Source organism: Prionailurus bengalensis, chromosome A1, assembly GCF_016509475.1.
Source record: "Prionailurus bengalensis isolate Pbe53 chromosome A1, Fcat_Pben_1.1_paternal_pri, whole genome shotgun sequence".
In the NCBI taxonomy this organism is placed as follows: Eukaryota; Metazoa; Chordata; class Mammalia; order Carnivora; family Felidae; genus Prionailurus; species Prionailurus bengalensis.
The window spans coordinates 83,953,987-83,969,877 of record NC_057343.1 but is presented as its reverse complement, the minus strand read 5'-3'; the positions used below and the strand labels follow the sequence as shown (position 1 = coordinate 83,969,877).

At 38.0% G+C, this 15,891-nt stretch overlaps 1 protein-coding gene across 1 annotated transcript; it reads left to right on the top strand.

Annotated features, from left to right (window-relative positions):
* The first annotated feature begins 1,297 nt into the window (after nucleotides 1-1,297).
* Nucleotides 1,298-2,254, top strand: LOC122469270 (olfactory receptor 2T4-like). Its single transcript, XM_043556517.1, has one exon. The coding sequence runs from the start codon at nucleotides 1,298-1,300 to the stop codon at nucleotides 2,252-2,254; it is 957 nt and encodes a 318-aa protein (XP_043412452.1).
* Nucleotides 2,255-15,891: the final 13,637 nt, after the last annotated feature.

Here is a 15,891-nt window from a genome sequence, read left to right as displayed (position 1 = left end):
CTGACCAAGCCACCCAGGAGCCCCTATATATTATTTAAAGTTTATATATTTATATAAAATAATTATATGCATACATAATAAGAATGTGTATAATACATATATGCATATATACACACACTAGTTGTCTAGGACTAAAAAGATGATCAAATCAAATTCTTAAATGCATAGATAGTTATTAAACTGGTGAACTGACAAAATGGATCTTATATTATCAAATGATAATGTACCACCCATCTCCTACATAGATTCTGCATAATTACTACTATAGTTAATCACTTAAACTAACACTATATACTATATGCTTATTCATCTGTAACTAGTAATATTCTAAGCACTTCATCATTTACTCCTAACTATACATAAGGCAAGACATTATACTTATCATTTTTTTCTGTATGTAGAGCAGATGGAGCAATAGGGTGTAGAGGATAAGCTGGACCCACAGCCACAGTCTGGCCTCAGAGTCTGGACTCCAAAATGATGTCCCTAGGCTATCTAAGGGATTGGTATATTGGTGATGACCATGGCCTGTTTTGGAGGATTTGTGGCTTACTCCATACAATCACAGTGCCTCACAGTGTGATTCATTCTTATAGGAAAAAGGGGGTTCAAACATTTCATATAGATTTTTCCCCAAATTGTGTCATGGTTACTTTTTAGATTGTTCTCTTTTAGGGGGGCATACTATTGACTTATAATATTCTATCAGTTTCAGTTGTAGAATGCAATGATTTGATATGTCTATGCTCTGCAAAATGTTAAAATTTTCTTATACAGAATACACCTTGGAGAGTATTCAAGATCTCAGTTGGATCTTTAGACAAGAGAGGTTAATGAAATTCTGAGATCTACAACAAAAATTCTAGAAGAGTGATTATATATATATATATATATATTCTAGAAGAGTTTTATATATATATATATATATATATATATATATATATTTATCTTTCATCTTTGGTGTTGTTTAGGGCAATAGCTAAACAAATTTACATGGCTACTGGTAAAGGAGACTGTATCAAAAAGTAAGCTCATGACTTTGAACAATGCAACCTCACTATATGTTATCAATTCTCTTTACTCATATTTGTGTATTATTAGTTTTCTGGTATATTTATGGAATTACAGGTAATTTTAATCTACAAATCTATAGGACCATGGAATTTCTTTCTGTCAACATAATCATTTTTTTCCTCTCTCTCTTTCTCTCTCCCACTAAACATTCATTTAAGTGTGTGGTGTCCCATGAGTGATTCATTAATCCTAAAGGTTTCCTATGTTATCCAAGTGAAATCTCATGGAGAAAACCAACTGGGTGGCTAACTACACTGCGAGGTCAGATTTCATCCTGGTGGGAATCTTCAGTGAATCCAAACACCCAGCTCTCCTTTGTTTGGTGATTTTTGTGGCTTTCCTGATGGCCTTGACTGGAAACACCATCCTGATACTACTGATACATTCTGAAGCCTACCTCCACACCCCCATGTACTTTTTCATCAGCCAGCTGTCTCTCATGGACATAATGTACATTTCTGTTACTGTGCCGAAGATGCTCATGGACCAAGTCATGGGTATGAACAAGATCTCAACCACAGAATGTGGGATACAGATGTTTCTCTATGTGACACTAGCAGGTTCAGAATTTTTTCTTCTAGCCTCTATGGCCTATGACCGCTATGTAGCCATCTGCCATCCCCTCCGTTACCCAGTCCTCATGAACCCTAGGGTGTTTCTCCTTCTAGCATCTGGCTGCTGGTTCCTGGGTTCAGTGGATGGCTTCTTGTTCACTCCCATCACCATGACCTTCCCCTTCTGCAGATCTCGGGAGATCCATCATTTCTTCTGTGAAGTCCCAGCGGTGTTGAAACTCTCTTGTTCAGACACCTCCATCTATGAGATTTTCATGTACTTGTGCTGTGTCCTCATGCTTCTCATTCCTGTGACAGTCATTTCAGGATCCTACTACTTTATCCTCATCACCATCCATAGGATGAACTCAGCAGAAGGCCAAAAGAAGGCCTTTGCCACTTGTTCTTCCCACATGACTGTGGTCATCCTCTTCTATGGGGCTGCCATTTATACTTACATGCTCCCCAAGTCCTACCATACACCTGAGAAGGACATGATGGTATCTGTCTTTTACACAATACTCACTCCTGTGCTCAACCCTTTGATCTATAGTCTAAGAAATAAGGATGTTATGGGGGCTCTGAAGAAAATGTGGAATGTGGAACGTGTCTTTCACGAAACTTAAAAGTAGAAAACCTTGACATTATTGTTTTTTCCTTCTCTTTACACATTGTAAGTTCAGAAATTTATGTCAACTTTATTTCTTAGAATTTTACACCATGGTGTCTTATCTCACTTTTACATTTTTTTGAAGAATTGCCTGCCTGTACTATAAAACTCTTAAATTTTCTAATTCTTCTCCTTTCAAAATATATTATATAATTATATTGATGTTATATTTACTGAAGTTGTTGAATTGTATTTACTGAACTGCATCCCGACTCTGTAGAAGAACTTACATATTCTTAAAAATACATAAATTAAAATATTTAAAGAAAAAAAAGTTCATCTGAGTCTATAAAATCCATTTTAAAGTGAAAGAAGAAGAAAGGTGATGAAGAAAAAGAGGTAAAAAGTGTTAAGAATTGTTGAGTCATGGTAAAAGGTATGTGAATGTGGTTTGTACCATTCTTATTCATTCTAATTTTCTGTAAATATATAATTATCGCACACAAGCAGTTAAAATGTCAGTCTTCCTCCCTTTTTTAGTTTGTGTTCTGTTTGATGGTAGTGTAAATAACATAATATCTTATAAAAGATGCTCATTTAAATGTGACTAACTATCACTGGGACAATCCTGTCTCTTCCTACTTTGTATCATCCCTTAATTTGCTATACCATAATAATGCACATCAAGTGTACATGGTCCAAAACTGAATGCATCTAGTGGTTAAAAGCCCCACCAAATGATGGGCTTTGCATCCTTACTGTATAAGAAACTGTAGGAAAAATATGAACTCAGAATGGAAGCTTCCTTCCATTTAGGAGAGATTCCTTGCTTCAAGTGACATCTGAGCCAAGTTTTGAAGTATGTAATTTATTAGGCAGAGAGAGACAGAGAGAGAGAGAGAGAGAGAGAGAGAGAGAGAAGAGATAATCAGGATATCAAATATTCACTCATTTATTCAATTATTCAATAGATATTTTATAGTATATTATATTTCAAAATAGCTAAATGAGATTAAAATCTGAATACTGCATTGTTGCTATTTTCAAGGAATTTGAGCCTGCATAGTTTGATATGCAAACAAGTGCCATACAGTATATGATATGCCTTGATGCTCATGTGAGAGTGCACAGCTCACAATGACACATCTGTTCTACCTGTTATACACAAATTTGGTCAAAAAAGGGGGACTGAGGTCAGAATCTGGGGCCCTATGTTGAATGTTGACTAAATGTGCTCTCTGATGAGTATGGGAGGCTGGGTCAGTGGAGGCTTTCTCAGGGGCAAGATACCACAGAAAAGGCACTTCTTTTCCTTCAGTGACCCAGAGTTTTACAAACAGTAGTAGAATGTTTAGATATGCATTTTAGAAATGTTACATTAGTGGTCAATTGGGGAAGTGCAGCAGCATCACAAGTAGAGAGAGCAAGTGAGTAAAAATGAACTAAATGGTGTTGATCTAAATGGAATGGGCCATACTTTGACACCAGGATGGATTGGAGGTAGGAGGGGGATATTTGGAGTATGTGAGTCCTTGATGAACCTGTTCCATAAAAACACAGACATGGATGCATGTCTACAATTATATAATGGGCTATGTCCAACTGGTGAAGAATCAGATGGATCATTTTTTTCTCTTGACACACTGGATTAGTTCATAACTGTTAAATAAAGATCTTGCAGTGTTTGGAGAAACAATATCAGAAAACCAATTTCCAAAATTTTTATTGCAGTAAAACTGAATTAATACAATATGCATGCTTTAAAGTAATTGAAAATTGTATGTATCATCCCTCAATTTTCTGGACTATAATGATACATTTGATGATTCCATTTATAACACCCTAAACATGGAGAAAAAATGAGACAAAATGAAATAAAATAAAATATGCTTTTTTTATTCCAAAGATATTTCACGTTTGTGTATTTATTTTGAAAGAGACAGATACAGTGTGGGAGGGGAAAGCGCATGGAGAGGGAGAGACAGAGAATTCCAAGCAGGCTCTGCACTGCCAGCACAGAACCTGACATGGGGCTCGAACTCATGAAGCCATGAGATCATGACCTGAACCAAAACCAACAGTTGGATGCTCAACCAACTGATCCACCTAGATGCCCCTATTCTAAAGATTTTTAAAAATTACTCTATCTTGAACCAAAAATATTTATTTAAACATGTTTTTAGAATGACTATCCTTTTAAGTAATGTGTCTAAAATATAACTTTCCATAGTCTCTACTAATAAGATTTTACAAGAGCTATGCAGTTGGGAAAGTTATTTATCAGATTATATATAGTGTCTAATACTAAGAATTCCCAGACAGGGAGGAACAATTGCTGCTCCAAATTTCTTCCATTTAGAGTTAAAAACTGAAATGGATGGGCTATAGGCACTCAAATGCAGTTTCTTATTAGTATCAAATAAGTAGTTGCTATAAAATAGTCTAAAATTTTCAAATTTCTTATTAATGTATAAAAATAGTGATACCACCAGCATTTGGCCAAATGAATCACTTCTAACCCATAGTAACAAGGTTTCAGGTTTCTAAAACTTCCAGAGAATAGTAAGGACCTTTATTCGAATTCTTCATCCAAATTTAGAATTAACCAACATGCATTAGGTAGAAAGGCTTGCATTATTTTTTCATAAAATTTCTGCCTTCTTAAATGTGTTAAAAAATAACACTTGAAGAAATATAATGAACAAAACCATTTTCTACAGATGACTAAAAATGAGACTTCTTAAACATAATTAGATACATTAAAACTAACATTTACATACTACATAAAACACATACACACATTGACATACTCAGGTTTCTTCAAAAAATGCTGTGGCAAATAAAGTTCAGTATCATTTACTGAGCTTCCTAATTGGGGACATTTAGAAATAACTGTGAATTTAAAGAGTCTTAGGTGTACAAAGAAGAGGTTTCTGGGTTAAAGAACTTCACAGCCAGTTGCATACTGGGAAGAACATGAGCATGCTAACATGGCATCCCAAATTCTAAATAGCAGCTGTCTTGTCTCAGCAGAAACCAATTTAGGGGTAACACAGACTAACTCTGCTGGCTGAGAAACCAATGAGGCACAAATGGGCACTGGTTTATCTAAGGCCATTTGCTAACTTCCACCATAGGACATATAAAATCCCCTGAACATACATGGAAAGCAGTAAATGGCAGCTAGAAATCTGAAATACCAAGCCCATCCCAGAATGGGGTTTAGTAATCAGAAAGAATATAGTTATATCTTGCAATGATGTGGATGGAGCTAGAGTGTATTATCCTAAGCAAAATAAGCCAGTCAGAGAAATACAAATACCATATGATTTCACTGATATGTGGAATTTAGGAAACAAAACAAATGAACAAAGGGGAAAAAGAGAGAGAGAGAGAGCGAGAGAGAGAGAGAGAGACAGAGAGAGAGAGAGAGGCAAACAAAAAAAACAGACTCTTAAATACAGAGAACAAACTGAAGGGTGCTAGAGGCGAGGTGAAGGGTTGGACTAAATGGGTGATGAGTATTAAGGAGGGCATTTGTGATGAGCACTGGGTGTTATATGTAAGTGATGAATCGCTAAGTTCTACACCAGAAATCAATTTACAATATATGGTAACTTACTAGAATTTAAGTAAAAAGTTGAAAAAAATAAGAAAATAAATAAGTGCATAAACAAAGTTTGTGTTTTTTTTCTAAAGATAGTCATATAAGTATAGTCTAAGATACCATCATCAGGTAATTTTAAAATTAATTTCCCCTTCCCAACCTTATAATGTGCTGTAAAGTCAGGTGTAACTTCACAGAGAATAAAAAGATCATTTCAAGAAAAATGTCAATCACCCTGTGTCTCTATCCTTTATCCCTTTCACAGAAGCAGCATCAATCTTGAGAACCATACAACCCATAAGTTATTTTCATTCATGTATGTCTCCAAATAACAAATATTTTATTGATGTAAATATATGTATATTCACTACATAAGTGAGTACTGTAGCAAACCTTAAAATACATAATGCTGCAAACACAGTGGAGGCCCATTTCTAGGTAACATAAATCCTAAATCATGGAGGAGAATCTGGGAGATTCTCAATAGTCAGCCCTGGCATTGGTTCACAATTTCATTCACAGACCATTGGTCAGAACTAAGTCACATAGCCACACCAAAGGATGCTGGGAAATTAAGAGGTCCATGCCAGGGAAGAAGAGAGAGAAGGTCAGTGGGAATCAAGACAGGGTCTATAAAACTTATTAAAATTTACATTCATTCCACAGATTGTTCCAAACCTATTGTCCATTAACATGATTATATTTGAAAGTTTATCTTTTCAGAAATACACAGTTCAGTTTACTCCAAAATATAACTTCATAATTTAACCAGAAATTAATTTCATAATTTCATCCCATTATTTTGAATTCCATTTAATTATTTCATTATTAAAAACTGATGTCTCTTTTTGCTACAACAAAATATTGTGAAATATATATCATTGTTAATCTCTGTATACATATAAATATAACAAGTAAGATTATTTTTAGTATGTAGTTATAAGTAGATTTTGTTATTAGTCATACACTTCTCAATGTTATTAGAGGTTGCCAAAATGTTTTATATTTAAAATTTTTCTACTACATATGTGTCCCAGAAATATTACAAAGTATGAGAAGTGAGATGCACTGTTGTATATTTAAGAACTAAAGAAAAAAAAAAGAAGTTGTTACCCCGGGATTTTTAGAAAATTACATGTTTAAAACATGAGGTTTAGGAGTGTCAACCCCCCAAACAGTCAAAAGTCCACATATAGGGGCACCTGAGTGGCTCAATCAGTTAAATGTTTTCTTCATGAGATTAACGCCCATGTGGGGCTCTGAGCTGAGAGCATGACAGCATGGAGCTTGCTTGCGATTCCCTCTCTCTCTCTTTCTCTCTCTCTCTCTCTCTCCTTCCCTTGTTTGTGCTTCCTCTCCCTCTCTTTCAAAATAAATAAAATTTTTAAAAGTCCACATATAACTTTTGAATCCCCCCAAAATTAAGTGCTAACAGCCTATTGTTGATTAGAAACCTTATTTATAACACAAACACTTAACAAATATATTGCATGTTATATGTATAATATACTGTATTCTTACAATAAAGTAAGTCATAGATAAAATATTATTCTTATTTTTTAATGTTTATTTATTTTTGAGAGAAAGAGAAACAGAGCATGAGTGGGGGAGAAGCAGAGAGAGAGGGAGACACAGAATCTGAAGCAGGCTTCAGGCTGTAAGCTGTCAGCACAGAGCCTGACGCGGGACTCAAACTCACAAATCATGAAACCATGACCTGAGCCAAAGTCAGATGCTTAACCGACTGAGCCACTCAGGCATCCCTGAGATAAAATATTATTAAGAAAATCATGAAGAATAGTGTTGCATCCACATTACTCCTGAAACAGAATGCTACGGGCACCAGTGACAGTCACAACAAAGTTTATTACAATGAGAGGCAAGGCCCACCGATTGGGACCAACACTCTTGATAAGAGTGCAGCCTTGAACAGCTGGGGTACAGAGTTTTATAACCGATCACATTGTTTTATCATCACCTGGGAACAGAACAAAGAAACAGTTTCCAGATGAGTTAGAAAGAGTTGCCAGATGAGTTAGAAACAGTTGCCTAATGAGGTGTTTATTTTAGACTTTCTGCCTCTAAGTTGCAACCAGTGGATCTCCTTAACCCTGCCTCTGATGCTCTTTTCTTTGAACTTTTGTTTCCTTAATTGGTGAAGCCTAATTTACAAGAGTATGAGGCGTAGTTTACAAGAGCAAAGCAAGGCTGTTATCTATTAACCTTCAGTGTCAACACAAAGCTGTTATTTTTCAAGCTAAGCATTAGCCCTACACTACAATTTAACCCTTACAATAGAAAATAAGTACTGCACTGTACTTAATCGATACTATAAGTTTACATCATCTATTTACAAGACTCTCATTAAAGGGAAGAAGTTAAGATCATGAGTCTTTCAATAGAGGACAGATTCAAATGTTAGTTATTCAACTAGGAATATTCACAGTGAGACTTGCCTAGGGTGAAATAAACTTTTTAACATAGTCACTAAAATTTCTGGGTGTTGTTGCTGATGTTGTTATTGTTGTTGTGATATTATCTAATATTGGAACTTGTAACTTCAGTAGGTACTAACATTAAGAAGCCTAAAAACTATATTCTTGGCCAGTCAGGTGGTAGATGGTGAGAAATGGGTTAATGGCTGAAATGATAGCTATCACTATTATGTGGTGTCTAAGCACTTGGTAAAATTGTTCCTGTGAGAAGCTGAAGAGTTTATGATTCTAAGACAGCTGGATAGAAAACAAAGCAATGAGTTGCGGCAAGATGGCGGCTTAGGAGGACGCTGGGCTCACCGCACGTCCTGCTGATCACTTAGATTCCATCTACACCTGCCTAAATAACCCAGAAAACCGCCAGAGGATTAGCAGAACAGAGTCGCCGGAGCCAAACGCAGACGAGAGGCCCACGGAAGAGGGTAGGAAGGGCGGCGAGGCGGTGCGCGCTCCACGGACTGGCGGGAGGGAGCCGGGGCGGAGGGGCGGCTCGCCGGCCAAGCAGAGCCCCCGAGTCGGGCTTGCAAAAGCGGAGGGGCCCGGCGGACTGTGTTCCGACAGCAAGCGCGACTTAGCGTCTGGGAGGTCATAAATTAACTGCTCTGCTCGGAAAGCGGGAAGGCTGGAGGACAAAGGGAGGGAGAGCTGCTGAGCCCCCTGACAACAGAGCTCAGTTTGGTGGGGAACAAAGGCGCTCGCCAGCGCCATCTCCCCCGCCCATCCCCCAGCCGAAATCCCAAAGGGAACCGGTTCCTGCCAGGGAACTTGCTCGCTCCGCGCAAACACCCAACTCTGTGCTTCTGCGGAGCCAAACCTCCGGCAGCGGATCTGACTCCCTCCCGCTGCCACAGGGCCCCTCCTGAAGTGGATCACCTAAGGAGAAGCGAGCTAAGCCTGCCCCTCCTGCCCCCGAGCACCTTGCCTACCCACCCCAGCTAATACGCCAGATCCCCAGCATCACAAGCCTGGCAGGGTGCAAGTAGCCCAGACGAGCCACGCCACCCCACAGTGAATCCCGCCCCTAGGAGAGGGGAAGAGAAGGCACACACCAGTCTGACTGTGGCCCCAGCGGTGGGCTGGGGGCAGACATCAGGTCTGACTGCGGCCCCGCCCACCAACTCCAGGTATACACCACAGCACAGGGGAAGTGCCCTGCAGGTCCTCACCACGCCAGGGACTATCCAAAATGACCAAGCGGAAGAACTCCCCTCAGAAGAATCTCCAGGAAATAACAACAGCTAATGAGCTGATCAAAAAGGATTTAAATAATATAACAGAAAGTGAATTTAGAATAATAGTCATAAAATTAATCGCTGGGCTTGAAAACAGTATAGAGGACAGCAGAGAATCTCTTGCTACAGAGATCAAGGGACTAAGGAACAGTCACGAGGAGCTGAAAAACGCTTTAAACGAAATGCATAACAAAATGGAAACCACCACAGCTCGGCTTGAAGAGGCAGAGGAGAGAATAGGTGAACTAGAAGATAAAGTTATGGAAAAAGAGGAAGCTGAGAAAAAGAGAGATAAAAAAATCCAGGAGTATGAGGGGAAAATTAGAGAATTAAGTGATACACTAAAAAGAAATAATATACGCATAATTGGTATCCCAGAGGAGGAAGAGAGAGGGAAAGGTGCTGAAGGGGTACTTGAAGAAATCATAGCTGAGAACTTCCCTGAACTGGGGAAGGAAAAAGGCATTGAAATCCAAGAGGCACAGAGAACTCCCTTCAGACGTAACTTGAATCGATCTTCTGCACGACATATCATAGTGAAACTGGCAAAATACAAGGATAAAGAGAAAATTCTGAAAGCAGCAAGGGGTAAACGTGCCCTCACATATAAAGGGAGACCTATAAGACTCGTGACTGATCTCTCTTTTGAAACTTGGCAGGCCAGAAAGAATTGGCAAGAGATTTTCAGGGTGCTAGACAGAAAAAATATGCAGCCAAGAATCCTTTATCCAGCAAGTCTGTCATTTAGAATAGAAGGAGAGATAAAGGTCTTCCCAAACAAACAAAAACTGAAGGAATTTGTCACCACTAAACCAGCCCTACAAGAGATCCTAAGGGGGACCCTGTGAGACAAAGTCCCAGAGACATCACTATAAGCATAAAACATACAGACATCACAATGACTCTAAACCCGTATCTTTCTATAATAACACTGAATGTAAATGGATTAAATGCGCCAACCAAAAGACATAGGGTATCAGAATGGATAAAAAAACAAGACCCATCTATTTGCTGTCTACAAGAGACTCATTTTAGACCTGAGGACACCTTTAGATTGAGAGTGAGGGGATGGAGAACTATTTATCATGCGACTGGAAGCCAAAAGAAAGCTGGAGTAGCCATACTTATATCAGACAAACTAGACTTTAAATTAAAGGCTGTAACAAGAGATGAAGAAGGACATTATATAATAGTTACAGGGTCTATCCATCAGGAAGAGCTAACAATTATCAATGTCTATGCACCGAATACCGGAGCCCCCAAATATATAAAACAATTACTCATAAACATAAGCAACCTTATTGATAAGAATGTGGTAATTGCAGGGGACTTTAACACTCCACTTACAGAAATGGATAGATCATCTAGACACACGGTCAATAAAGAAACAAGGGCCCTGAATGAGACATTGGATGAGATGGACTTGACAGATATATTTAGAACTCTGCATCCCAAAGCAACAGAATATACTTTCTTCTCGAGTGCACATGGAACATTCTCCAAGATAGATCATATACTGGGTCACAAAACAGCCCTTCATAAGTTTACAAGAATTGAAATTATACCATGCTTACTTTCAGACCACAATGCCATGAAGCTTGAAATCAACCACAGGAAAAAGTCTGGAAAACCTCCAAAAGCATGGAGGTTAAAGAACACCCTACTAACGAATGAGTGGGTCAACCAGGCAATTAGAGAAGAAATTAAAAAATATATGGAAACAAACGAAAATGAAAATACAACAATCCAAACGCTTTGGGACGCAGCAAAGGCAGTCCTGAGAGGAAAATACATTGCAATCCAGGCCTATCTCAAGAAACAAGAAAAATCCCAAATACAAAATCTAACAGCACACCTAAAGGAACTAGAAGCAGAACAGCAAAGGCAGCCTAAGCCCAGCAGAAGAAGAGAAATAATAAAGATCAGAGCAGAAATAAACAATATAGAAACTAAAAAAACTGTAGAGCAGATCAACGAAACCAAGAGTTGGTTTTTTGAAAAAATAAACAAAATTGACAAACCTCTAGCCAGGCTTCTCAAAAAGAAAAGGGAGATGACCCAAATAGATAAAATCATGAATGAAAATGGAATTATTACAACCAATCCCTCAGAGATACAAACAATTATCAGGGAATACTATGAAAAATTATATGCCAACAAATTGGACAACCTGGAAGACATGGACGAATTCCTGAACACCCACACGCTTCCAAAACTCAATCAGGAGGAAATAGAAAGCTTGAACAGACCCATAACCAGCGAAGAAATTGAATCGGTTATCAAAAATCTCCCAACAAATAAGAGTCCAGGACCAGATGGCTTCCCAGGGGAGTTCTACCAGACGTTTAAAGCAGAGATAATACCTATCCTTCTCAAGCTATTCCAAGAAATAGAAAGGGAAGGAAAACTTCCAGACTCATTCTATGAAGCCAGTATTACTTTGATTCCTAAACCAGACAGAGACCCAGTAAAAAAAGAGAACTACAGGCCAATATCCCTGATGAATATGGATGCAAAAATTCTCAATAAGATACTAGCAAATCGAATTCAACGGCATATAAAAAGAATTATTCACCATGATCAAGTGGGATTCATTCCTGGGATGCAGGGCTGGTTCAACATTCGCAAATCAATCAACGTGATACATCACATTAACAAAAAAAGAGAGAAGAACCATATGATCCTGTCAATCGATGCAGAAAAGGCCTTCGACAAAATCCAGCACCCTTTCTTAATAAAAACCCTTGAGAAAGTCGGGATAGAAGGAACATACTTAAAGATCATAAAAGCCATTTATGAAAAGCCCACAGCTAACATCATCCTCAACGTGGAAAAACTGAGAGCTTTTTCCCTGAGATCAGGAACACAAGGATGCCCACTCTCACCGCTGCTGTTTAACATAGTGCTGGAAGTTCTAGCATCAGCAATCAGACAACAAAAGGAAATCAAAGGCATCCAAATTGGCAAAGATGAAGTCAAGCTTTCGCTTTTTGCAGATGACATGCTATTATACATGGAAAATCCGATAGACTCCACCAAAAGTCTGCTAGAACTGATACAGGAATTCAGCAAAGTTGCAGGATACAAAATCAATGTACAGAAATCAGTTGCATTCTTATACACTAACAATGAAGCAACAGAAAGACAAATAAAGAAACTGATCCCATTCACAATTGCACCAAGAAGCATAAAATACCTAGGAATAAATCTAACCAAAGATGTAAAGGATCTGTATGCTGAAAACTATAGAAAGCTTCTGAAGGAAATTGAAGAAGATTTAAAGAAATGGAAAGACATTCCCTGCTCATGGATTGGAAAAATAAATATTGTCAAAATGTCAATACTACCCAAAGCTATCTACACATTCAATGCAATCCCAATCAAAATTGCACCAGCATTCTTCTTGAAACTAGAACAAGCAATCCTAAAATTCATATGGAACCACAAAAGGCCCCGAATAGCCAAAGGAATTTTGAAGAAGAAGACCAAAGCAGGAGGCATCACAATCCCAGACTTTAGCCTCTACTACAAAGCTGTCATCATCAAGACAGCATGGTATTGGCACCAAAACAGACACATAGACCAATGGAATAGAATAGAAACCCCAGAACTAGACCCACAAACGTATGGCCAACTCATCTTTGACAAAGCAGGAAAGAACATCCAATGGAAAAAAGACAGCCTCTTTAACAAATGGTGCTGGGAGAACTGGACAGCAACATGCAGAAGGTTGAAACTAGACCACTTTCTCACACCATTCACAAAAATAAACTCAAAATGGATAAAGGACCTAAATGTGAGACAGGAAACCATCAAAACCTTAGAGGAGAAAGCAGGAAAAGACCTCTCTGACCTCAGCCGTAGCAATCTCTTCCTCGACACATCCCCAAAGGCAAGGGAATTAAAAGCAAAAGTGAATTACTGGGACCTTATGAAGATAAAAAGCTTCTGCACAGCAAAGGAAACAACCAACAAAACTAAAAGGCAACCAACGGAATGGGAAAAGATATTCGCAAATGACATATCAGACAAAGGGCTAGTATCCAAAATCTATAAAGAGCTCACCAAACTCCACACCCGAAAAACAAATAACCCAGTGAAGAAATGGGCAGAAAACATGAATAGACACTTCTCTAAAGAAGACATCCGGATGGCCAACAGGCACATGAAAAGATGTTCAGCGTCGCTCCTTATCAGGGAAATACAAATCAAAACCACACTCAGGTATCACCTCACGCCAGTCAGAGTGGCCAAAATGAACAAATCAGGAGACTATAGATGCTGGAGAGGATGTGGAGAAACGGGAACCCTCTTGCACTGTTGGTGGGAATGCAAATTGGTGCAGCCGCTCTGGAAAGCAGTGTGGAGGTTCCTCAGAAAATTAAAAATAGACCTACCCTATGACCCAGCAATAGCACTGCTAGGAATTTATCCAAGGGATACAGGAGCACTGATGCATAGGGCCACTTGTACCCCAATGTTCATAGCAGCACTCTCAACAATAGCCAAATTATGGAAAGAGCCTAAATGTCCATCAACTGATGAATGGATAAAGAAATTGTGGTTTATATACACAATGGAATATTACATGGCAAAGAGAAAAAATGAAATATGGCCTTTTGTAGCAACGTGGATGGAACTGGAGAGTGTGATGCTAAGTGAAATAAGCCATACAGAGAAAGACAGATACCATATGGTCTCACTCTTATGTGGATCCTGAGAAACTTAACAGGAACCCATGGGGGAGGGGAAGGAAAAAAAAAAAAAAAAAGAGGTTAGAATGGGAGAGAGCCAAAGCATAAGAGACTGTTAAAAACTGAGAACAAACTGAGGGTTGATGGGGGGTGGGAGGGAGGAGAGGGTGGGTGATGGGTATTGAGGAGGGCACCTTTGGGGATGAGCACTGGGTGTTGTATGGAAACCAATTTGTCAGTAAATTTCAGAAAAAAAAAAAAAAAAGAAAGAAAGAAAACAAAGCAATAATGGTATTCCTTTATTTTTATTAGTGAAGTATAATTAACATATAATGCTATATTAGTTACAGGTGTACAATATATTGATTTTGCAATTCTGTACATTATTCAATGCTCACTATGATATGTATAATCACCATCTGTCACCATACAATGTTTTACAATATTATTAACAATGTTCCCTATATTGTGCTTTTCATATACATGACTTTATGCTTGGATATTTGTAACTCTTTCTTTTAAGAGTATTTATTTATTTTGAGAAATAGAGAGAGAGAATGAGCAGGGGAAGGTCATAGAAAGAGAGAGAGAATCCCAAGCAGACTCCACATAGGAGGTGCAGAGCCCAACACAGGGCTTAAACTCAGGGACCATGAGATCCTGACCTAAGCCAAAACTAGGAGTTAGAAGCTTAACTGACTGAAACACCCAGGTGCCCCTGTAACTTTTTTTTTAATTAAAGTATAATTAACATACAGTCTTATATAATATCAAGTGTAGGATATAATGATTCACATTTCTATACATTACTCAGTGCTCATCAAGATAACTGCACTGTTAACCTTTTTTTTTTTTTAATCTATTTTATTCATCTTCTCAGCCATTTCCCTTCTGGAAACCAGCATTTTGGTCTCTATATTTAAGAATCTTTTGTTTGTTTGTCTGTTTGTTTCTCCTAAATGTGATACCAGAAGCCATAAAACTCCTAGAGGAAAACATAGGCAGTAGTCTCTTTAATATCAACTATTGAAGCATTTTTTTCTAGATGTGTCTTCTCAGGCAAGGGAAACAAAAGCAAAAATAAACTATTGGTACTACACCAAAATAAAAAGCTTTGGTACAGTGAAGAAAGCCATCATCAAAACAAAAAGGAAACATACTTTATAGGAGGAGATGTTGTAAATATCATATCCAATAAGCAGTTAACATCCAAAATGTATAAATAACTTATAAAACTCAGCACTAAACAAAGAAACACTCTGATTAAAAAATGGGCAGAGGACTTGAATAGACAAATTTCCAAAGAGGACATACAAATGGCCAACAAACACATAAAAAGATGCTCAACATCACCATCAGGGAAATGCAAATCAAAACCTCAATTGGAATATGTTTCTTTTTGCTAGTTACCTTTGGCAAAGGGTTCAAACAAAGTGGAGAGCAGGATATAATTGGTCAATATGTGCCAAAGTGAAACAGAGCAGACAGAGCCAGAAATGAAAGTCCTTGCAGGATTTGAAAAATCTGATACTATTGCACTCCAAATAGGAATGAAGGAATTTTTTAAAGACTTTGCTCAATAATTATATCAGAAAAAAAACTAATCAAGTTATAATTCTTTTTTT

Coding starts and splice junctions, on each gene's coding strand:
- LOC122469270 (XM_043556517.1), top strand. CDS start 1,298: ATGGAGAAAACCAACTGGGTGGCTAACTACACTGCGAGGTCAGATTTC.